The sequence below is a fragment of the Heterodontus francisci genome, chromosome 23, assembly GCF_036365525.1.
Source record: "Heterodontus francisci isolate sHetFra1 chromosome 23, sHetFra1.hap1, whole genome shotgun sequence".
NCBI classification, from domain to species: domain Eukaryota; kingdom Metazoa; phylum Chordata; class Chondrichthyes; order Heterodontiformes; family Heterodontidae; genus Heterodontus; species Heterodontus francisci.
In genome coordinates, this window is record NC_090393.1 from 8,203,001 (window position 1) to 8,227,711 (window position 24,711).

At 42.9% G+C, this 24,711-nt stretch overlaps 1 protein-coding gene across 14 annotated transcripts in view; it reads left to right on the top strand.

Annotated features, from left to right (window-relative positions):
- fbrsl1 (fibrosin-like 1) overlaps positions 1–24,711 on the top strand; it is a 1,047,407-nt gene that overhangs the window by 326,405 nt on the left and 696,291 nt on the right. For 13 of the 14 annotated variants that reach the window (XM_068054637.1, XM_068054624.1, XM_068054627.1 and 10 more), the window contains one exon: positions 23,773–23,973. The exons of the other annotated variant lie outside the window; for it this stretch is intronic. In XM_068054637.1, coding sequence (XP_067910738.1) covers positions 23,773–23,973 — 201 coding nt within the window. The remainder of the gene's footprint in view (positions 1–23,772; positions 23,974–24,711) is intronic. 14 annotated transcript variants of the gene reach the window in all.

Genomic DNA, 24,711 nt, shown 5'->3' on the forward strand with positions numbered 1-24,711 from the left:
ACTCTACAGTACTACAACTTTTAATTCTTTTGGTGAAACGCTTAAAGCAGTCTCATAGCATCAAGTCTTAGTCCTTTAAGTATAACCAAGGGAACTGCAGCACTTCTATATAATAAAGCATGATCTCAGTAGCAGTGTTAACACAGCAGCTGTTACAGCAGCTCTAGAATAGGGAGGTGAAAATAACCAGCCAGCCAAGGTTCCTGCTGGAATGTTTAGTAGTGTGAATGTTGAGGCTAATTGTTGGGTGAGGACATGATCAGCTATGATGCTCTTCATGGACAACTAACCCACTAGCATTCACCACCTAGACAATCATAATGGATGAATATGGTAACGTAGTGGTTATGTCACTGGACTAATATTTCAGAGGCCTGGACTAATGATCCAGAGGCTCCAACCCTACCTCGCAAGCTGGGGAATTTAAGTTTAGTTAGTTAAATTCTTCTTCTTTGGCCTCCTTGACTTGAAAGACACTGGGTAAGCGCCTGGAGGTGGTCAGTGGTTTGTGGAGCAGCGCCTGGAGTGGTTATAAAGGCCAATACTAGAGTGACAGACTCTTCCACAGGTGCTGCAGATAAAGTTGGTTGTTGGGGCTGTTAGACAGTTGGCTCTCCCCTTGCGCTTCTGTCTTTTTTCCTGCCAACTGCTAAGTCTCTTCGACTTGCCACACTTTAGCCCCGGTTTATGGCTGCCCACCAGCTCTGGCGATCGCTGGCAACTGACTCCCACGACTTGTGATCAATGTTACAGGACTTCATGTCGCGTTTGCAGATGTCTTTAAAGCGGAGACATGGACGGCCGGTAGGTCTGATACCAGTGCCGAGCTCACTGTACAATGTGTCCTTGGGGATCCTGCCATCTTCCATGCGGCTCACATGGCCAAGCCATCTCAGGCGTCGCTTACTCAGTAGTGTGTATAAGCTGGGGATGTTGGCCAACCTCGAGGACTTCTGTGTTGGAGATACGGTCCTGCCACCTGATGCCAAGGATTCTGCGGAGGCAGTGAAGATGGAATGAATTGAGATGTCGCTCTTGGCTGACATACATTGTCCAGGCCTCGCTGCCATAGAGCAAGGTACTGAGGACACAGGCTTGAAACACTCGGACTTTTGTGTCCGTGTCAGTGCGCTATTTTCCCACACTCTCTTGGCCAGTCTGGACATAGCAGTGGAAGCCTTTCCCATGCACTTGTTGATTTCTGCATCTAGAGACAGGTTACTGGTGATAGTTGAGCCTAGGTAGGTGAACTCTTGAACCACTTCCAGAGCGTGGTCGCCGATATTGATGGATGGAGCATTCCTGACTGTCCCATGATGTTCGTTTTCTTGAGGCTGATGGTTAGGCCAAATTCGTTGCAGGCAGCTGCAATCCTGTCGATGAGACTCTGCAGACACTCTTCAGTGTGAGATGTTAATGCAGCATCGTCAGTAAAGAGGAGTTCCCTGATGAGGACATTCCGTACTTTGGTCTTTGCTCTTAGATGGGCAAGGTTGAACAACCTGCCATCTGATCTTGTGTGAAGGAAAATTCCTTCTTAAGACTTGAACGTGTGTGAGAGCAGCAGGGAGAAGAAAATCCCAAACAGTGTAGGTGCAAGAACATAGCCCTGTTTCACGCCACTCAGGATAGGAAAGGGGTCTGATGAGGCGCCGCTATGCTGAATTGTGCCTTTCATATTGTCATGGAATGAGGTGATGATACTTAGTAGCTTTGGTGGACATCCAATCTTTTCTAGTAGTCTGAAGAGACCACATCTGCTGACGAGGTCAAAGGCTTTAGTGAGATCAATGAAAGCAACGTAGAGGGGCATCTGTTGTTCGCGGAATTTCTCCTGTAGCTGACGAAGGGAGAACAGCATGTCAATGGTCGATCTCTCTGCTCGAAAGCCACACTGTGCCTCAGGGTAGACACGCTCGGCCAGCTTCTGGAGCCTGTTTAAAGCGACTCAAGCGAAGACTTTCCCCACTATGCTGAGCAGGGAGATTCCACGGTAGTTGTTGCAGTCACCGCGGTCACCTTTGTTTTTATGGAGGGTGATGATATTGGCATCGCGCATGTCCTGTGGTACTGCTCCCTCATCCCAGCACAGGCAAAGCAGTTCGTAGAATGCTGAGAGTATGGCAGGCTTAGCACTCTTGATTATTTCAGGGGTAATGCTGTCCTTCCCAGGGGCTTTTCCGCTGGCTAGAGAATCAATGGCATCACTGAGTTCCGATTTTGTTGGCTGTACGTCCGGCTCAACCATGACTGGCAGAGACTGGGCTGCATTGAGGGCAGTCTCAGTGACAACATTCTCCCTGGAGTACAGTTCTAGGTAGAGCTCAACCCAGCGGTCCATTTGCTTGTGTTGGTCAGTGATTGTGTCCCCTGATTTAGATTTGAGGGGGGCGATCTTCTTGATGGTTGGCCCAAAAGCGCTCTCAATGCCATCATACATTCCTCTGATACCGGTGTCTGAGGCCAGCTGAATATGACTGCTTAGGTGTTGCCAGTTGTCATTTGCGCAACGCCTGGCTGTTCTTTGTGCAGCGCTTCTGGCTGTTTTAAGTGCTACAGATGTTAACTCGCTGGGGGCTTTTATGTAGTTCAGCAGTGCAATGCGCTTAGCGGCTATGACAGGTTCCAGCTCTTCAAAATGAGATTGAAACCAGTCTGCATTCCGCTTCACACGTTTGCCATAGGTGGTCATGGCTGACTCATCGATGGCATCTCTGATGTGGGCCCACTTGGTCTCTGCATTCCTTGTGGGAGTGTTTTGAAGGGCTTTTTCAAGTGAATTTAGAAATTTTTGCAACAGCTGTGGATAAGAAATTCTGCTCGTGTTGATGCGCGGGTGGCCCTTCTGCTTGGAGTGATGCAGCTTCCTTGGTTTGAGTCTAACCTTGCTGCACACCAGGGAGTGGTCGGTGTCGCAGTCCGCACTGTGGAAGCTGCGTGTGATTTGAACACAGTTTAAGGAGGCTCGCCTTGTGACGATGAGGTCCAGCTGCTGCCAACGACGTGATCTTGGGTGCATCCAAGAAACCTGGTGACAGGGTTTAGTGTGAGAGAACGAGTTGGTGATGCAGAGGTTATGATAGGTACACAACTCAAGCAGTCTCTGTCTATTCTCATTCATCCTTCCAATGCCATAACGCCCAAGGCAGGAGGGCCATGAGTCATGGTCGGCCCCAACCCTGGCATTAAAGTCACCCAGCAGGAACAAATGTTCGGTATTGGGAATGCTACTAATGATATTATGGAGTTCCTCGTAGAACTGATCTTTATCTTCATGTGGGGAGAAGAGTCTTGGAGCATAGATGCAGAGTAGGTGTACTGGACCAGAGGTGGTGAGCAGTCGGATGGACAGTATGCATTCTGAGCCATTTGAAGGTGGCCCTATCATGCTGAGCAAAGAGTTTCTGATGGCGAAGCCCACTCCATGCTGTCTTTGTTCTTCAGGATCCCTACCCTGCCAGAAGAAGGTGTAGTCTTACTCTGTTAGAGATCCGCTCGCAGGGAGGCGTGTCTCCTGAAGTGCTGCAATGTCCACGTTGAGTCTACTGAGCTCGTTGTTAACGATGGCGGTCTTTTGAGAATCGTTGATTTGTGTAAGGTCTTCCGACAGGCCAGGACACATAGTTCTGACGTTCCAGCTTGCAAAGCGAAGGGCTGGTACCTTCTGTCCTCTTTCCGTGCTGTTTGGTGCGGTGTTGCAGTCCACTTTTCGGGCAATGACCCTGAGCTCCAAGCACCCATTGAAGCAGGTGGACTGTGGCGGGACAGAACCTTATTGACCGGGGGTTGCCCGGTTTGAGGCGGGCAGTAGCTGTCCAGTGAGGTGCGATGACCTCTCCCACCGACAAAGGCAACCCGTGGCACCCAATCTCTACGACAATTGAGCTGGACTGATAACCCGTAACTGCTGCCTTCCGTGTTGTTTCAGTCGCTGTGAGGCGACTATGGAGTGACCTCTCCATGGCGCATGCCTGGGCGAATGTATGGAGGTTGTGAGTTGCCCAAGCGTCAAAACCCCCCTCTCGGCCTTTCTGGTGGGGTCCAAAGGAGTGCAGAGCACGACATTTGGCACCAGTATGGCTGCAGGAACTGCCGGAAACATGCCAAAGGTGACACATGACCAACTACGGGGTTCCACTCCGGATTTTCTGTTAGTGTTTACTCCCTTAGCCTTGAACTCTCCCGAGACGTCCACTAGGCAGTGGGGTTGTTAGGGCGCCTGCTCAGGGATAGGTGGATGCCGGTGGGAGGAGGGGGTGCAGGGGGAAGATGGTGCGAGGGGGGAGCTGGGAAGGGGTTGGGAGGGGGAAGAGGGTGCGGGGGGGGTGAGCTGGGAGCACTGTGGGGGGGGTGGGGGTGGGTGGGGAAAAGCGGTGCAGGTCGTAAAACATTTCATGAGTTCCCACCACCGACTCCGGGAAAGCCCATCCGCGTCCTCCGGGAGGCGGGCGATAGCCTCGGGCGCCAGTACCAGCAGGAATTCGCCGACATTGCGCTGCCGATGCGCTACGCGCCACACATCTCCCGCGGGCATTTTGAAGTTGTGGCCAAGGAGCCGTTCCGCGATGGAGTCAACTGGGGCTGGGTCGTGGCTTTTTATGTGTTCGGGGTTTTTCTCAATGCTTCCCCTCTGTACTAGGTCTTATTACCCTAGGGTTCCGCTGCTCCTTCCTCTCTGCACTGGACGTACAGTAGCAGTACATCATTGTAAAAGGGACAATGGTGGGAGCTGATGAAGTGTTTTACCTGCGCCCCCGCCCCCCCCCCCCCCCAGCTCACCCCCCTCGCACCCCCTTCCCCCCACCCTTCTCGCAGCCCCTTCCCCCCACCCCCCTCGCAGCCCCTTCCCCCCACCCTCCTTGCACGCCCTTCTCCCCACCCCTCTTGCACCCCCTTCCCACTGCACCCCTCCTCCTCACACCCCCTCCCTCCCTGCACTCCCTTCCCCCACCTCCTCCCACCGGCATCCACCTACCCCTGTGTAGGGGCCCTAACAACCCCACTGCCTTGTGGGCGTCTCGGGAGAGTCCAAGGCTAAGGGAGTAAACCCTAACAGAAAATCCAGAGCGGAACCCCGAAGGCGGTCATGTGTCACCTTTGGCATGTTTCCAGCAGTTCCTGCAACCATGCTGTGCACTCCTTTGGACCCCACCAGGAAGGTCGAGAGGGGGTTTTGACGCTTGGCCAACTCACAACCTCCATACATCCGCCCAGGCATGCGCCATGGAGAGGTCACTCCATAGTCGCCTCACAGCGACCAAATCAAAGTTAGTTAAATAAAATCTGGAATAAAAGGCTAATATCAACAATGGTGACAGGAAACTACCGGGTTGTTGTAAACCCATCTGGTTTACTAATGTCCTTTAGGGAAGGAAATCTCCTTATCTGGTCTGTATGTGACTCCAGAACCACAGCAATGTGGTTGACTCTTAACTGGCCTCTCAAATGGCCCAGCAAGCCACTCCGCTGTATTCAGGAAAGTGGCTCAGTACTACCTTCATGAGGTAAATTAGGGATGCTTAATAAATACTGACCTTGCCAGTGATGCCCACGTCCCATGAATGAATTAAAACAAAAAAAAAACATTTGGACAAGTGTGTTAAAGAGCTGCCAGTACTTGATAGTGTAGCCCAGCGTTAGCCAGCCCTTTAGAAAAGAGTAGAGAATTTTGGTTTTCCTTTCCCATACATTTTGTTTTACCCAGCAAATTACCTTCGACAACAATTATGCTTCTTATCACATGGACTCAAAAAGGTATTATGTGAGGTCTGTACTTCATAAAAACAAATTATAAGCAAAGTGATAAATCTCTTGGTAACAAACACATGACACATTTGCCCTTTAAGCAAAATTTATGCTGCAGTGCCTTTGCTGAAGTGGTGTTGCAGCTGTCAGTCCTATGATTCAGCTAAAGTGATGCCAATTGACAAATAAGGGTATTTTTATATGAAAAGATGATCAGTTGTCAAGATGAGTTCTCTTTGTCAGTTTCTCAAGTATGGTCAGACACTCCAGTTTGTGTCAATATATATAACTGTTTAAGTATTGTGACAGATTCTTTATCAGAGTTTGGTGGTCTGACATGAAACCAGACAGTCGTCAGTTCATGATTGATGCCAAGCAGACCTAAAATTCTGCACCAAAGAAGCACCTTTTGCATTCACTTTAAGAAATCATTCACTCATTTTGAACATTGCCAAAAATATACAGTACCCGGAGCATAAACCTGTGTATGTTTTGCTAACTAAAATCAAGTGACTGACAAACATCAAAATGTAAAGTTGCAGCACTCTTTTACTCACTTCTGTATAAGGCAATTAAAATGCAAGATTTCCATCGAAAAATTGACTCTGATAAGACAACTGCCAACATTACAAAACCTCTATCCACCTTTAAGTTAGTTGTTATTCACTAATCTCTCGTCCTTAACGTTTCAATCAGTGTTGCTCCACTCCTCTGGCATTGTGATATATAAATGGTAACTTTATCTCCCTCCTACCTCTGATTTTAAATTCCTTCACTTTCACTTCACAGTCATTGGACTGTGACTGATTTTAATTTAAGAACAGGAGTCTGAATTAAAGTTGGTCATCAGGAGGGAAAACGGTCATTTAAACATCATGCTGGAGGAGGGGTACAGCGCAAGAGGTGACAGGTGTGTTAGCTGGTCCTGTTCCTTGGTTGGCTGGTTTCACATTTGGACACCAAATTCGAACTGTGTCTAACCAACAATTTGTAGAACTTTAGCATGACCTCTGCTTTTGTATTCTATTGCTTTATTTATAAAACCTAGAATTCACAGGGACATGGGCTATTAAAAAAAAATTCTCCACTTATCTTCCCAGTTTTAAAAATATTTGAAACTGCATAAAGTCAGAAATTCCTATTTTATCACACATCCTGCCTCAGGTTTCCCTTTAATACTGTAATTTCTGTTGGTAGGGAAACCTGTAGACCCAGGAAGTGCAACACCAAAATCATACTGATGGCATCTGTCCGTCTTGGGAGACGATTGACTGCGCCCAGGGTGTATGTCACTTCTGAATTGAACATCGTCTGTTGTGACTGTTGAAGTAGACTCATGAGTGGCAGTCCCTTCCGCAACTGGCACAGATGAAATTGAGCGAGAGCGTATAACCTGTACTGTTACTTCCTGTGTTGTGCCAACGTAAACCACAAAGCTGGAGTGTCCTATCCAGGGCGCAGGCCTGGGAAAATAGTATGGAGACCCTGAGTTGCCCAAGCATCAGAACCCTCCTTCTCAGCATTGCTAGTGTTGTCCAAAGGGAAGGGAGAAAACATTACTGTTTGGTACCAGCTCTGCTACAGGAGTTGCTGGAAAATTGCCTGATAAATGACTGGCAACCGTCTGTGGGACTCCACTCCAGATTTTCTGTTGGAGTTTACTCCCTTAGCTGCCTTCACTCCTGAGACACTCACAGGGCAGTGAGGCTATTTACCCATAGCTGTGGGTCTGGTTCATGGGCACCCAGGGCAGCACCACACGCTGGTGGGCCTGCATGCCATGCGTCAGGGAGTCCGGCCTCCTCTGAGTTCCCTCACGTTTAGCCTGGGGCCATGGAGGTACCCAGTTAACGTAAGTCGCCATGGGGAGGCTTGCTGTTGCAGAGGCAAACTACTGTCAAGGCGAGGCTTACACACTCGGCTCTCTTTTTCACAATACTTGTACTGCTAGTCAGCTGTGAGAGCTTAAAGTGAGAGGTGACAAGTAGACTAACTGGCTACGCACCACCCACTACGCTAGTGCACTGGACACATCACACCAACTGGAGACACACAGAAATAAAACCACACCATCAATATTGCACGTTATGTTCCATTTTTATGAAATTTATTTGCTAATATGACCAGATTTACAAAACTTGTTGAATGAACACACAAGTAGCAATGTGGCACATTACTGCCTTAAATATCTAATGGATCATGGTGGGCGGGGGGATGGGGGAGAGGGAATGCGATAGAGAGGATACTGTCTTTTTCTCATGTCCTTTAGTCTCAGTCCAGGAATGTAAACTAAAGCCATATTTGGCCTGCTCTACTGACGAGTTGATTCCACTGATGTGAAGCATACACTTCTAGTGATCCTAGATAGGAAAGATTTTTAGAGGGAGTTAACAAAAGAGAGTTCTGGTTCTTGAATGTCACAATGCATTATAAATTGTGAAGAAAAGTCCTTCATATGTTTTCTATTGTCATTGCACTCTTTTCATCTTTTAGTCTTCGTGGAAAATAAATTTAATAAATAAATATATGTGCTGGAAAATCTGCTTCTCTGTTATTAGAATGTTCAGCATCAAAGGAATCGAAACAAATCCAAACTATGTAGCATGTTTTTGTTAAATTTCCCGAAGTTCAATCCTAAAGTTGTAGAAGATCTTAACTTACCTTATTAGCTGTTCCATTGAAACTTGGCTGCATTAAAACCAGAGTAGAACAAAATAGCATGTTGTTCCACAGTATCACCCTTTTCTGTTACCTATTCTTGAAGAATTTCTTTGAAAGATGCTACAGGATTGGGATCAGGTTTACCACCCTTGTGCAGGCACCGCTACTTGGCTTGCCTTTAAAACAGAGAAAATGGAAAAACCATAGAATGCATTTCACTGGTTTTGTGTGATTTGATAGTTACGTATCATGACTGGACAGAGTTGAGCCTAAATACTTTTTTAAAAATAGATCAGCTACTTAATTGTTGTGACTGTCTCTGGAAGAGGTTACAAAGCACAGGAACAATGGATGGGTGGATTGGTTTTGGTACCGAAGGAACAACATCTGGATTCAGTGTGGGTGGTATAGTGGAAGTAGAAATCCTGAAATTATTAAAGAAGCATTAGATGCTGCTTTGGGGGTGACACTGCAGGGCTTATCTGGTTATATGAAGAAACATGAGTTAAACACTTCGGTACTTATTTTGTGATCATTGTCCAAGGAAGAATAGGATCTCCCAGACCTTGGCACCATATACATGATCAGATGAGCATGAATGCAGCACCAAGATCGAAGGAAAACAGAGCATCATTAATCTGGAAAGTACAATGGTGCCTTTTATACGGTAGATGCCAGTTTAACGCCTATACCTGCTTTGAAGGAGCATGAACTCCAACAGCACACTGTTGTGTTTTATAACAAATGAATCTCTGTATAAGTACTGGAATGTAAGTACAGAACTCTGTTCACCTACACCTGTATGGCAGTAAAATTTCAATTTTAGCTAACGGGTCACTGTGTTGATCTTTGATAATATTGAAAACATAAGGGACAACGAATTAAACTTTAATTTAACGTCTCATCTGAAAGATGTCATCTCAGACAATGCAGCGCATCTTCACTATTGCTTGGAGTGTCAGCCCAGATTTTTGTGCTCAAATCTCTGGAGTGGGACATAAATCCACAACTTTCTGATGCAGAAGCGAGAGTGCAACCAACTGTGCCCTGACTGGCACAGCCCATTTAACTGACTTTGAACCTTAATCCAACATTATTTTTCATTGCACTGATACAGACATGAGCATCAGTTAATCAACCTAAGCATACTGTGCTTTGGAGGTCAGACTTTAGCTCTGATTCAAACTAAGAACAACTTCAGTTTCTGTCACTGGATGCCAGACCGGAAGGGACAACTGACATCCTTCCATATCTTTTTTCTTCAAGAATTAGCAAGTATTTGGCCAAAGTATTCTTTTTTTGTCTTTTTCATGTAACGGAGCTCTGCAGAGAGAATTTCTATTTTTTTTTTCAGCGTGTGTGAGAGTTTGTGTGTATGGGGTTTTCAAAGGGAACTTTCACATTTCAATCTGTTGATGATTGCTTCGTTATTGGTTAAGTCTTGTTTTATAATAAATGATTTTGTTTATTAAAGAAACCTAGTTGGTGTATATTCTGGGGTAAAGAGTAGATCATATGATTGACTGCATCAGTAACTGGATAAACATTTAGATATATGTTGTAAAAGCAAAATACTGCAGATGCTGGAAATCTGAAATAAAAACAAGAAATGCTGGAATCACTCAGCAGGTCTGGCAGCATCTGTGGAAAGAGAAGCAGAGTTAACGTTTCGGGTCAGTGACCCTTCATCGGATATATGTTGTGATCTGTGGAGAAGTGGAACTAGAAAAGACAGTGCACTCCTCCTACCTCGGTAGTAACAGAGGTAATTTGCGCAGTTTAGTTTTCTTGGATAAGTTCACTTATTGTCAAGGGTAAAAAGCCCAAGTTTTACTAGTGTTCCCTCAAATAACCCTATATCTGAGGGGAAATTAAGTAAGCACATGAGGAAGGAAGGAGTAGAAAGTAATGCTGATAGTTAAATAAATAGGGATGGGAGGACACTTCTGTGGAGCACAAACACGGGAAAGGCCCACTTGGGCCAAATAGCCAGTTTCTGTGCTGTACATTATGTACATTATGTAATCCTATGTAAGTATTAGGAAGGCCTGGAAAAACCTTAGTGCATTAGAATTTAATGGTTCCAACTCGATACAAAGAACTTTCAGCAATTTAGCGATGCATATAAATCTGTGCAGTATTTATCCACGTGAGGCATTTGGAAGAAGGATATACAAATCTAAACTTTCTGCCTGTTCCCCAGTCAGCAAAGACATTTAAAAAATCAGTTTTATAAAAAAAAAAATTAAACATTTTAAAAATTGATAGGATTTCTCTTTAGAAAGTAACCAAAATATGAAATTTTCAATAACCTTATTTAATTATGTTTCCCCTGGCTGGGGGAAGTCTAGAACCAGGCGACAGAGTCTCAGAATAAGGAGCAGGCCATTTAGGACTGAGATGAGGAGGAATTTCTTCACTGAGGGTGGTGAATCTTTGGAATTCTGTACCCCAGAGGGCTGTGGAGGCTCAGTCGTTGAGTATGTTCAAGACTGAGATCGACAGATTTCTATTAAAAAATCAAGGGATATGGGGATAGTGCAGGAAAATGGTGTTCAAGTCGAAGATCAGCTATGATCTCATTGAATCACAGAGCAGGCTGAAAAGGCTAAATGGCCTACTCCTGCTGCTATTTTGTATGTTCTTATATAAAGTAGTTCATTTGGCCTTTTTGGGTTCCTTTCTAGCTTTTTTAATACTGTGTCTATCTGGTCACTCTTTTAGCAATTTCCCAGCAGATTTATTTTCTGGTTTTAGCCAACTGTGTGAGACCCACAGATTGGGAGACCGTACTGTGAGCACAGATCTAATAAACACAACTCTAAATTGGATTGTCCCAGATTTAGATTTATCCTGAAAGAATCAATTCTGTTCTCAGTAAGTGAGACTAGATGTAGATCTTGCAGCACAATTAGTCACATGGTTATTCTGACTAGCTGAAATGTGGTGGGTGGGAGAGGAAAGAGTGATCAAGGATCTTTTGCAGTTGGGGCTATGGAGTTATTTCACAGTACTTGACATACAAAACTGGTTCCTTTTGCTAGTCATGTAAACAAAGTGCAGAGAAACCAAACCAAACCATACTTGTAAATCAAAATTGCCGACAGATTGATATACCATGTTTGCAATTAATTTTTTTTTCTTCTCCACACTGTCAAAAATTGCAAGAGGATGCTGTTGCCTTTCCTCCAAGCAAATGCTGCTATGCAAAATACTGGTGTTAACCTTTCGGGAATTGTAGAGAGTCTTTATTTAGAATTCCTACCTAAAGTTTTAAAGGATCGCATGGCAAAATTAGTTTTTCCTTTAGAGCTCTGGCGCTTTAGACTGCTGTAAGGTATGCAGGAAAAAGCCAAACTTCCTCTACTTTTTCTTTTTCACCATCCCTCCATCCCAACCAAAAAAATGCCATGGCAAACATGCTTTTGCTAATTGCCACCTCAGGCATCACTGGAGGGGTCACTATTTCAATCTTAGAAGGCAATAGCTAATGGCATTGATTTTCATTTTCAATAACAAAATAAAACTAACTTGTATATTAACGTTTGTCCCGCAAGTTGGTGACTTTTTGCTCAGCCACACATGAAAAAATCAGTACTAAATGATTTCAGCTTCTTGTGGCTGCCTTTTGTTCAGAGAAAATCCAGCTTTATTAAAAAATTAATGAAGTTAGAGGCAGCCTCAGGCAGTATTTCTTTTCAGATTGGTTGTAAAATCAACAAGCAACCTTTCAAGTGGAAACAGTAAAGTACAATGTGGATTCATCAAGATTTCAATCGTCACTGTTTCTTTTATAAAATTGTTGGTTTTCATTTCACTTATGGTCTATTTTAGCCACGAGGATCACGTTAGAATATAGATAATTCTGCCAATTGCAGCTGGCATTTTGGTTAGTCTGAAGGATTGCAAGCCAGTTTCATACATTCATGCTATTTGGGCTACTCTAAATACTTTTTCGAGAATCCAGCATGTGAATTGAAGCAAGACGTTTCGCACTAAGTAATCTGGGTTAGAACGTTGCAAGCAAACGAAATGTCAATTTATTAACTTGATTTTTACAAAGGATTTCCACTGTGTCTATGGTACTTTAGAGAACGATTAATATTAGTCATGCCAGATACTTTCCTAGCAGGTGGAAATTCCAAGCAGGTTTACACACACAATCATTTGTTTGTGGAAAGAAGTAACCATACGTTGTTGGAAGTTTGTCCAAATTATGCACCTTAGAAATGCCGTGAACAACAGATGCCCCTCTACGTTGCTTTCATAGATCTCACCAAAGCCTTTGTCCTCGTCAACAGTGGTCTCTTCAGACTACTAGAAAAGATTGGATGTCCACCAAAGCTACTAAGTATCATCAGCTCATTCCATGACAATATGAAAGGCACAATTCAGCATAGCGGTGCCTCATCAGACCCCTTTCCTATCCTGAATCAGGGCTGTGTTCTCGCACCTACACTGTTTGGGATCTTCTACTCACTGCTGCTCTCACATGCGTTCAAGTCTTCAGAAGAAGGAATTTTCCTCCACACAAGGAATTTTCCTCCACACAACCTTGCCCATCTTAGAGCGAAGACCAATATACGGAAAGTCCTCATCAGGGATCTCCTTTATTTTATTTAGAGATACAGCACTGAAACAGGCCCTTCGGCCCACCGAGTCTGTGCCGACCAACAACCACCCATTTATACTAGCCCTACAGTAATCCCATATTCCCTACCACCTACCTACACTAGGGGCAATTTACAATGGCCAGTTTACCTATCCCCTACAAGTCTTTGGCTGTGGGAGGAAACCGGAGCATCTGGCGAAAACCCACACGGTCACAGGGAGAACTTGCAAACTCCACGCAGGCAGTACCCAGAATTGAACCCAGGTCCCTGGAGCCGTGAGGCTGCGGTGCTAACCACTGCGCCACCCTCCCGCTACCTCTCACAATTTGCTGACGATGCTGCATTAACATCCCACACAGAAGAGTGTCTGCAGAGACTCATCGACAGGATTGAGGCTGCCTGCAACGAATTTGGCCTAACCATCAGCCTCAAGAAAACGAACATCATGGGACAGGATGTCGGAAATGCTCCATCCATCAATATCGGTGACCACACTCTGGAAGTGGTTCAAGAGTTCCCCTACCTAGGCTCAACTATCACCAGTAACCTGTCTCTCGATGCAGAAATCAACAAGCGCATGGGAAAGATGTCCGCTGCTACATCCAGACTGGCCAAGAGGGTGTGGGAAAATGACGCACTGACACGGAACACAAAAGTCCGAATATTTCAAGCCTGTGTCCTCAGTACCTTGCTCTACGGCAGCGAGGCCTGGACAACATATGTCAGCCAAGAGCAAAGTCTCAACTCATTCCATCTTCGCTGCCTCTGAAGAATCCTTGGCATCAGGTGGCAGGACCGTATCTCCAATGTAGAAGTCCTGTAGCATCCCCAGCATATACACCCTACTGAGCCAGTGGTGCTTGAGATGGCTTGGCCATGTGAGCCGCATGGAAGATGGTAGGATCCCCAAGGATGCATTGTACAGCGAGCTCGTCACTGGTATCAGACCCACTGGCCGTCCATGTCTCCACTTTAAAGACGCCTGCAAACGCGACATGATGTCCTGTGACATTGACCACAAGTCGTGGGAGTCAGTTGCCAGTGAACGCCAAAGCTGGCCTCAACTACTTTCTGTGGTAACGAATTCCACAGGCTCACCACTCTCTGGGTGAAGTAATTTCTCCTCATCTCAGTCCTGAAAGGTTTACCCTGTATCCTTAGATTATGACCCCTGGTTTTGGACTTGCCCACCATCTGGAACATCCTTCCTGCATCTACCCTGTCAAGTCCTGTTGGAATTTCATAGATTTCTATGAGATCCCCCCTCACTCTTCTGCATTCCAGTGAATATCTGAACCGACTCAATCTCTCCTTATACATCAGTCCCACCATCCCAGGAATTAGTCTGGTAAAGCTTCGCTGCACCCCCTCTATAGCAAGAACATGGTTCCTCAGATAAGGCGACCAAAACTGCACACACTATTTCTGGTGTGGCCTCACCAAGGCCCTGTCTTATTGCAGCAAGAGATCCCTGCTCCTGTACTTGAATCCTCTCGCTATGAAGGCCAACATACCATTTGCCTTTTTTACCGCCTGTTGCACCTGCATGCTTACCTTCAGCGACTTGTGTACGAGAACACCCAAGTCTCTTTATATATTCCCCTCTCTGTTTATAGCCGTTCAGATAATCTGCCTTCCTGTTTTTGCTACCAAAGTGGATAATCTCACATTTGTCCACATTATACTGCATCTGCCGTGCATTTGCCCACTCACTTAACTTGTCCAAATCACCCTGAAGCCTCTCTGCATCCTCCTCACAACTCACCCTCCCACCCAGTTTTGTGTCATCTGCAAATTTGGAGGTATTACATTTAGTTCCCTCATCTAAATCATTAATGTATATTGTGAAAAGCTGGGGTCCTATCATTGATCCCTGCGGTATCCCACTAGTCACTACCTGCCATTCGGAAAAAGATCAGTTTTTTCCTCCTCTTTGTTTCCTGTCAATTTTCTATCCATCGCAATACACTAGCCCCAATCCCATGCGCTTTAATTTTACACACTAATCTCTTATGTGGGAGTTTGTCGAAAGCCTTCTGAAAGTCCAAATAAACCACATCCACTGGCTGTCCCTCATCAACTCTATGAGTTACATCCTTGAAGAATTCTAGTAGATTTGTCAAGCATGATTTCCCTTTCATAAATCCATGCTGACTCTGTCCGATTCTACCACTGTTCTCCAAGTGCCCTGCTGTAAAATCTTTGATAATGGACACTAGAATTTTCCCCACTACCGACGTCAGGCTAACTGGTCTATAATTCCCTGTTTTCTCTCTACCTCCCTTTTTAAATAGTGGGGTTACATTAGATACCCTCCAATCTGTAGGAACTGCTCCAGAGTCTATAGAATCTTGGAAGATGACCACCAATGCATCCACTATTTCTAGGGCCACTTCGTTAAGTACTCGGGGATGTAGATTATCAGGCCCTGGCGATTTATCGGCCTTCAATCCCATCAATTTTCCCAACACCATTTCTGTACTAATACTGATTTCCTTCATTTCCTCTCTCACTAAACCCTGTGTTCCCCAACATTTCTGGTATGATATTTGTGTCCTTCTTTGTGAAGACAGAACCAAAGTATGCATTTAGTTGGTCAGCCATTTCTTTGTTCTCCATAATAAATTCCTCTGTTTCTAAGGCACTAAGGGACCTACATTTGTCTTCACCAATCTTTTTCTCTTCACATACCTATAGAAACTTTTACAGTTAGTTTTTATGTTTCATGGCTGATCATCTACCTCTATGCCAATTTCCCCATATCCCTTGATGTCATTGGTATCCAGAAATCTACCGATTTCTGTCTTGAACATGCTGAATGATTGAGCTTCCACAGCCCTCTGGGGTAGGGAATTCCAAAGATTCACAACCCTCTAAGTAAAGAAATTCCTCCTCATCTCAGTCTTAAGTGGCCTGCCCCTTACTCTGAGACTGTGTTTCCTGGTTCTAGACTCACCAGCCAAAGGAAATATCCTATCCACACTTACCCTGTTAGAATTTTGTAAGTTTCAATGAGATCACCTCTCATTCTTAGAAACTCTAGAGAATACAGACCCAGTTTCTGCAATCTCTCCTCAAAAGACAATCCCACTATCCCAGGGATTAGTTTGGTGAACCTCTGTTGCACTCCCTCTATGGCAACTATATCCTTCCTTCAATAAGGAGACCAGCACTGTACACCATACTCCAGGTGCAGTCTCACCAAGGCTGTATACAGTTGCAGCAAGACCTCTTTACTTCTGTACTCAAATCCCCTTGCACTGAAGGCCAACATACCATTTGCCTTCCTAATTGCTTGCTGCACCTGCATACGGGCTTTTAGTGACTCATGAACAAGAACACCCAGGTCCCTTTGAACATCAACACATCCCAATCTCTCACCATTAAAGAAATATTCTACCTTTCTGTTTTTTCTACCAAAGTCGATCACTTCACACTTCACATTATATTCCATCTGCCATGCTCTTGCGCATTCATTAGCCTGTCCAAATCCCCTTGATGCCTTCTTGTATCCTCCTCACAATTTACATTCCCACCTAATTTTGTAGTATTAGCAAATTTGGAAATATTACATTCTGTCCTCACATCCAAATCATTTATATAGATTGTGAACAGCTGTGTCCCAAGCGTTGATGCTTGTGGTACCACACTTGTAACAGCCTGCCCTCCTGAGAAGGACCTATTTATTCCTACTCTCTGCTTTCTGTCTGTTACCCAATTCTCAATCCATACTAATATATTACCCCCAACCCCATGTGCTCTTTTTTTTTTACTAACCTCCTGTGTGGGACCTTATCAAATGCCTTCTGAAAATCCAAATACATCACATCCACTGGTTCTCCTTTATCTATGCTACAAGTAACATCCTCAAAAAAACTCCCAACAGGTTTGTCAAACATGATTTCTCTTTCATAAATCCATTATGACTCTGTCCAATCATATCATTATTTTCCAAGTGTCCAGTTATGACATTCTTTATAATAGATTCTAACCTGTTCTCTACTTCTGATAAACTAACAGGTCAGTAGTTCTGTTTTCTCTCTCGCTCCTTTCTTAAATAGTGGAGTTACATTTGCTACTTCCCAGTCTGCAGGAATCATTTGAGAATCTATAGCCTTTTGAAAGATTACCACCAATGCATCCACTATCGTTATAGCCACCTCCTTCAATACTCTGGGATGTAGCTCATCTGGTCCAGGGGATTTATCAACTTTCAATCCAATTAATTTTCGAGTACCACCTCTTTATTGATACTAATTTCTTGCAGTTCCTCATTTTTACAAGTCCCTTGCTTCCTTAGTATTTCTGGGAGATTTTCTATATCTTCCTCTGTGAAGACAGACACAAAGTAATTGTTTAGTGTCTCCACCATTTTCCCATTCTCCATCGGAAGTCCTCCTGTCTCCGCCTGTAATCGTCTCACATTTGTCTTTGCTAATCTTTTCCTTTTCACATACCTAAAGAAGCTTTTGTACTTCACCTTTATGTTTCCCGCTAGCTGGTATTCATATTTTCTTTTCCCTTTCTTTATCAGTTTCTTGGCCCTCCTTTGCTGGATTCTAAATTGTTCCCAATCCTGGGGTTTACCACTTTTTCTGGCGACCTTCTAAGCCACTTCCTTTGATCTAATGCAATCTTTAATTTCTTTTGTTAGCCATGGTTGATTCACCTTTCCTGCTAGGTTTTTGTGTCCTAGAGGAATGTATATTTGTTTTACACTGGTAGGTACTTGAATACTGTACAGCAGTCTCTGTAAAAGATACATAAAGGTATGCCAGTGTTGTTTTTCTTCAGTCATCCTGATTAACTCCATCATTGCTATATAGATTGCTGCTAACACAATCATTTCAACCACTTAGTTGTCCCTATTGATCATCCCAAATGCATATGTTTGTTAGAATCAAAAATATGGGCTTCTCTGATATACTTCATACAGAGCCAAAAGAATAAAAACAAATTTCCTAGTATATGGTAGCAAAGTAATCTTCAAGATGGTATCTTTCTTAAACAACTCTGTATTTGAGCTAAGAAATGCAATCCAGGGAGAACACCATGAGGTAAAGATAAGCATACCTTATTTTATGCATCGTGCCAAACACAATTTAAAATTGCTGTCTTCCTGCTCTTCCAGCAATTGCTCCATCTGAATCCTTGCCAGTGGTATTTCTTGCAACTTGTATATTATTTATTTCTAGCCCTCTTCCATCCTCCCTGCACAATTATTCACTCTCATTCATTACTCCATCCTGTTTGATCATTACGTTGATCATAGAGTTTTATGCTTTTGACTACCAAGTAAGATTCCTGGTCTTGATGGTATCTGCCTGTCATAGAGTTATACAGCACAGAAACAGGCCCTTCGGTCCATCGTGTCTGTACCAGCCATCAAGCACCTAACTATTCTAATCCCATTTTCCAGCACTTGGCCCATAGCCTTGTATGCTATGGTATTTCAAGTGCTCATCTAAATACTACTTAAATGTTGTGAGGGTTCCTGCCTCTACCACCCCTTCAGGCAGTGCGTTCCAGATTCCAACCACCCTCTGTCCTAAGAATTGTGCTTCTGAATTTGCCCCTGTCCTATGATGGTTCCTGTCTCTAGTTACTGTTTTACCTTTCTTTCCCTCCGGAATTAGTTAGGCTGTGGCTCAGTTGGTAGCTTGAGATTTGAGCACAAAAATCTAAACTGACACTCCAGGGTAGTACTGAGGGAGTGCTACACTGTCTTTCAACTGAGACATTAAACTGAGGCCCTGTCTGCACTCAGGTGGACTTAAAATCGTGCCGTAGGATTTTTTTTGAAGAGCAGGGGTGTATATCCTGGCCTCTATTTATTCCACAACCTCCATCACTTACAAAAAAGAAATGGATTATTTAGTCATTATCTATCTGTGGAATCTTGTGCACAAATTGGCTGCTGTGTTCCTACATTACAACAGTGACTACCCTTCAAAAATAGCTCTGACTGTAAAGCACTTGGGGATGTCCTGAGGTTGTGAAAGGCACTATATAAATGCAAGTTCTTTCTTTGGAAATTTCTTCATGTTTACTCAATTCTTAGAAAGGTGCTGCCACTCTTTTTGTGGCCACTGTCCTATTGTCTTTATTTCAAAAGCTACTGTTAATTCTGAAATTATGCATGATCTGGGACATGTTAGCCAAATCCATGATCACCATTTATGGTTTCAGCATAGCTACTCCATTGATCATCTAGTTGTATGTGCTGTTTACCTCTGGAATTCTGTCGTTAAACATTTGGGTGAATCATCCATCATTGCTTTCAACACCTTCATACTCTCTAGTGCATTTCAACACAAGTTATTGTTGGGCCTCCTGCCAATCTATGTTCATGGCTATCTACTTTTCCTGTTGCCTAACCCATAAGTACGATAGTTGATGATTTATCCCCTGGTTCCATTAACTTAGGAGAATTCCAAGCTTTGATGCACCCTATTCCTACTTACTAACAATGACCCCTTCACCTATTTTGCAACCCTATCCATCTTTTTTTTTTAAAACTGATGATTCTTTTCTACAATTATCACTTCCTTCAGATCACACACCCTCAGTGCTTAAAATATTCAATCATCTCAAACCGCAATGGCTGAATCACTATATTTTAATCTTCTCCATGTTTTTCAATGGAGAAATGAAACTCTTGTTTCGTCAAAGATAAATTTCTTCCTGTCTCTTGAAAACCCAACCAACTGTTACCTTTATCCTTCATCTGTTGGCATTCTTGGTATCGCTTTTTTTTTGTCAAGTGCAATTCCAACGCTTCCTTCCTAAACCTGCCTCCGAGAAGCTTGGTTTTCTCCCATATCAAACACTGGTTTTTCCCTTGGAACTCTTAACTTTCTGTAAAATTAAAGTCTGTTTGAAACCTGACCTGTGCTCCAATATCTGAGAAGACCATTCTTGCACTTTTGGATATGATATTTCAAAAAAAACCTTGGCTGATAGCCGATCACTTTCACCTTCCAGTCTTAAACAGGCATCAACTTGTATTTATTGATAATTACATTATTATTTCATATTTTAGTCCGCGACATGTAGCAAAACATCTTCCATTAGGCTTTTGATTTTTTTTTAATGTAGGAATGTTGTGTCTTCTAAAATAACTGGAGTTGTTGGCTTCTCCCTGTTAGGCCGGCTCGCTTCGTGATCAAGGAATCCTGTAGCACAGGTTTGTGTAAGAGAGAATTTCCTTTCATTTTGACCTCTGGCAGAACTCTTCCAACCACGATGAGTGAGTTGGGAGGACAGACAACACTGGAAGTTAAATTCACAACCTGCTGATCCTCCCAGCAAAATAATTTTTTAAGCAGTCAATCAAATAAAATTTGAAACATGTCTTCAGCCTGAAGATATTCGCTGACCCCAGATTATAATTGGTCTGCGTCTCTTTTACTGTTCACAGCTGCTGTGCCTAATAGCTTAAGAATTCTCCGAGATAGATCCAGTACAATTCATTGTCATATGAACTGAATCATGTTTACCATCTAAATGAGGCTTCAGAAATGCATTTCAACATGTCCTCTTCATGGTTAGAGTTTTGTGGTCCTTTTTCAGGTTGAGTGGTTTCACCGTATGCTGAACTTTGTATATAATCTGTAGGAGTATTTAAACATTATTTGTTTACAGTCTCTTTTGTTTATTGAAGTAGCTGATGGGTGGGTTCTTGCTTCCCCTTGCGTATTCATAATGTTCCTGGCCACTTTACCTCTAATAGCCCAGTGTAATTTTTCTTATGCTTGCAATCTCTTGGGAGAGAATGCTGAGTTTTCTGTAACAAATTTATTTCTGCCTTTTGGAATGGAGCCTATGGAAAAAAGAATCAAATCCTGCATTTGGGTGCCATTTAGCACTTCAACTATCCATTCACTGAAGCATGATGAGTTGGTGCACTGAATTTTGACTAGTGTATTGGCTTCAAATGCAGGAAGATGTACAGTGAAAAGTTGGCATATTTATAGAAAATAAATTGCATTTTGCTTGTCAATTGGTTATAGGTAAGTCACAGATATGGGAGTCTTGTGTTGCTCAGTAAGCACATTTTGAGCATTTATGAATGGTTTCATTGAACTATCAGAGCTTTAATTGATTGGGAGGTTGATTTTGTGTGCCATAACACATGCAAACTAACTTATAATGAAGGAGTATATTAATGGACCCAACAATGCTGCCCATTCATTGCAAGTATGAATATTGAAATCACCATGGCAGTGAAGTCTGCAAAAGCCATTTAAGAAACAAACGGCATGAAGGAAGTTTTAAGTTCTATGCACCAAGATTAGCTCGGTGTCCCTATTTCATCTTTAAATTTGTGTTAATTAGTTTTCATGAACCACTAATAAGAGTTTAACAAGGGGCTTTCAGAGATTTATTTTTGAATAATTTTCTGTTAAGTAAGGGTTTTAATTCATGAGGAACAATAAAGCCTTCTGCTGTACACTTGAAGAGTCATTCACACAGACAGGGCTGTCAAAAAGATTTATAGCAAGTAGCTAGCCATTTGTAAAATGTTTTTGTAATATATCCTTAAAATTTGGATTGAATAAAACTGTACAATCAGTGGCTTGCTCCCTCAGTAGTTTTAATACTACAGTAGCTGCTTAGTGATGTGGTTGTGGTTTTGTGTTTCAAGCAGTGACTGGCACTAAGTTGGACTATTTGTGTACAATGAGGTTGTTAGTTCTCAAGCATTTTGCTTAACAGTGCACCCCACTTAAAGGGATTGGAATAACCCACTGTGTCTCCCCTTGAATTCATTGCACTTCTTGTAGTGGCACAGAATTTGGAATAGCCGTGTTCATTTGTCAACTGAGGATAATTTTTTAATCTCTGTCTTCACTGTTAAGGAGTTGAATGATATTGGGCACTTCACAAAAGAGAGGAGAAACTGAGGGGAGCGGCCAGTCTATATTGCTCAAGCATTGCCTACCTTCTGATTAAGTTGCTGTGTCTCTGGTGTCCAAGATGATACGATGCCATCTGAAGATATTATGGTTACACGTTACAGGGTGAAATGGGAGAATGTATGCTGTTTGAAATGGGAGAATTTATACGCTGTTTGAAATGGACAGCAATTGTTTCTCTGTTTAGAATTGGCCATCATATCCTCACCTTTTACAACAGGATGTAATGATGGCTAATGAAGAGAAATTATGGTACAGAAGGAGGCCGTTGGGCCCATCGAGTCCAGGCCGGCATTCCAAAAGGAGTAATTTTTCTTTTCCAATTTATGCTGCAAAATGGATCATTGCTCAGGAGTGAGGTCATCAACTTTGCAAGAGAGAAACTGGCCTTGACCATGTCAGTGTACATTTTGATGCAGACTGTGCCACAATGCAACTTGATTGTTGTCAGTGCCAGCAATTCAGAACTGTGGAGCCAAAGAGTGAGTTAATGTGGATTGAGTTAATGCAGTCTAGCATTGTTTTTCTCTGTATATAACAGAGGATTTACAAAAGCAGACTTTTGCGATATGCACTATTTTCCCACCAACATGTTCATGTGAACAGTTGTCTGATAGAGTACAAATGGTAGTGTGTAGCGTACAATAATTTTCATCTACGTATAATGATTGTAGCTGATACTATGGAACCGAAGTTGTCAATTGCTTCAATAAAACCAGATGTGTAAAAAAAAAAAGTATTTTAAGCATCTATAAATTGGTGTTCCAGAAATCTCCTGAAATGAAAGGCTGTTTTAGTTTTTAGTTTTAGAGATACAGCACTGAAACAGGCCCTTCGGCCCACCGAGTCTGTGCCGACCATCAACCACCCATTTATACTGTGTTTTGATGCTTAATGTGGTGTCTCCTAATATTTTGGTTCTGTACAGAATAGTTTGGATTTCTCAATGGATAAAAAGCTTCCTCTGCCTATAGTTTAAAGCATGTGAATATATTGTTTGAAAAGTTGTCAAAACAGCTTGCTGCAAGTCAGAGAACATAGTTCTTGCATTTAACAATATTTTGGAGATAGTGATGCAAACTTCTAAGAGTTTGAGAAGAGGGGACTCACAATACTGTACTTGTTAGCAGATTCTCCATGATAGAGCTACAGTATCTGTCTTGAGTTTGTTCAATTTTGCTACATCTCAGAGTTTATTTACTTGCAGCCTAGCCAGTATCATCTCATAATGATGCCTGAGTTCAAATGTGTTAATGTATGCAGAATCTGCTGTGATTAATTACAACATGATGTATTCAAAAATGTGTTTTGTTTTGAAATTTCTGAGCTTTTAAACTTGTATTGAAGGACCCATGATTGCTCAGTGGTTGATGCACACCCAACATAGTACTGAGCTATGGACTCGGAAGATGTGGGCTCAATTAACTGATCTTAGCCAGGGCAGCTGATCTTAGCATTCCACAGGTGGGACGGGGAGGGGATAAAAAAAAAATCAAGGATTCTAATATTTGATCATTCTGTCATGGTTACTGCTATAACACGCATAGACGTTAACAAGACAGAATCCGGGTGGGCTATGATGTCTTAGATGATTTAATAGCTTGCAGGTACTATCTAAATTTATGCATGAAGAAATATCACTTAGGCAAAGTATTGTAAGGTTGCCAGTGTATGTGAAAAAGTACCCAGGTAACCATCACCTTCAAGAGAAGTGGGTGGGGGGAGGAAGGGGGAGGGAGTGCATAAAGGGAGGACAAACTTATACGTTGTGTTTTAATACCTGAAAAAAAACTTTTGATTTGTTTTCTCAATTACTATTTTCATTATTACTTCAGAAGGACCTTACACTAAGACCACAAGAACGAAACGAAAAGTGGGAGAAGCAAGTTGGGAAGAAACCACGGCAGGTGGCAAATGGCATGTTGGCAGAGCCAAGTGAAAATGGGCATGAGAATGGAAATGGTACCTTTGACAGAGAACGAGATCAGGGAAGGGATCGAACAAAGAAAAAAGTTCCACTGAAGAACTCTACACAGGTCTGTGACGTGTACAACTTTCATTTATATGTATGTAACTATGAGAAGGCACTTTGGTTTTAATGGCAAAGTTTGTACATGAATATGGGATCTACGTCACAAGATTTTTAATCACTCTTGTTTGTACCTTCTGAACTAGTATTTTGTGTACTCATTCCCATTGTAATGAGGGACCAGCCTTGGTACAGATATTGGTCAGTTTTGGTTTGTTGTGTCCTGATCCAAATCCATAACATTCTGAGACATATCTAAGCCATTAAAAGTGATGTTGGTGACAGAAATGGCGATTTGAAATGTTCCCAGATAAGCCAGCCAAGTTCCAGTGGACAAGGCTTTTTGGTCTACTGTTGCACTGAACCTTACATTGCACAATGTTCATAATAACTGCTTTTGTAACCTTCGTTCATTGGCTATTATAAGTTACATTTACATAAAGAAACTGCATTTTTCTTGTTCAAGATGTAGTGCAGTAGATGAAACATAAGGCAGAGAACTTGAGGCAGCGATTGCATCGTTTTGACACTTAATATTTTCAGATTCTAGCCAGTGCTGGTTGTTGTCTCTTTGCACTTAAATACTGTTTGATTTATACTCTTTCTAGTTCCTTTTTGCTGTATTTTCCTCCAACAGAATAAACTGTCAGTCTGGAACCCTGTTTTACTGAAAATCTGTTACTATGGTTGGCAAGAGGTGGCTGTTTTAGTAGCTTGACGTTCATTGCGCAAGTTTCTTTGTGTT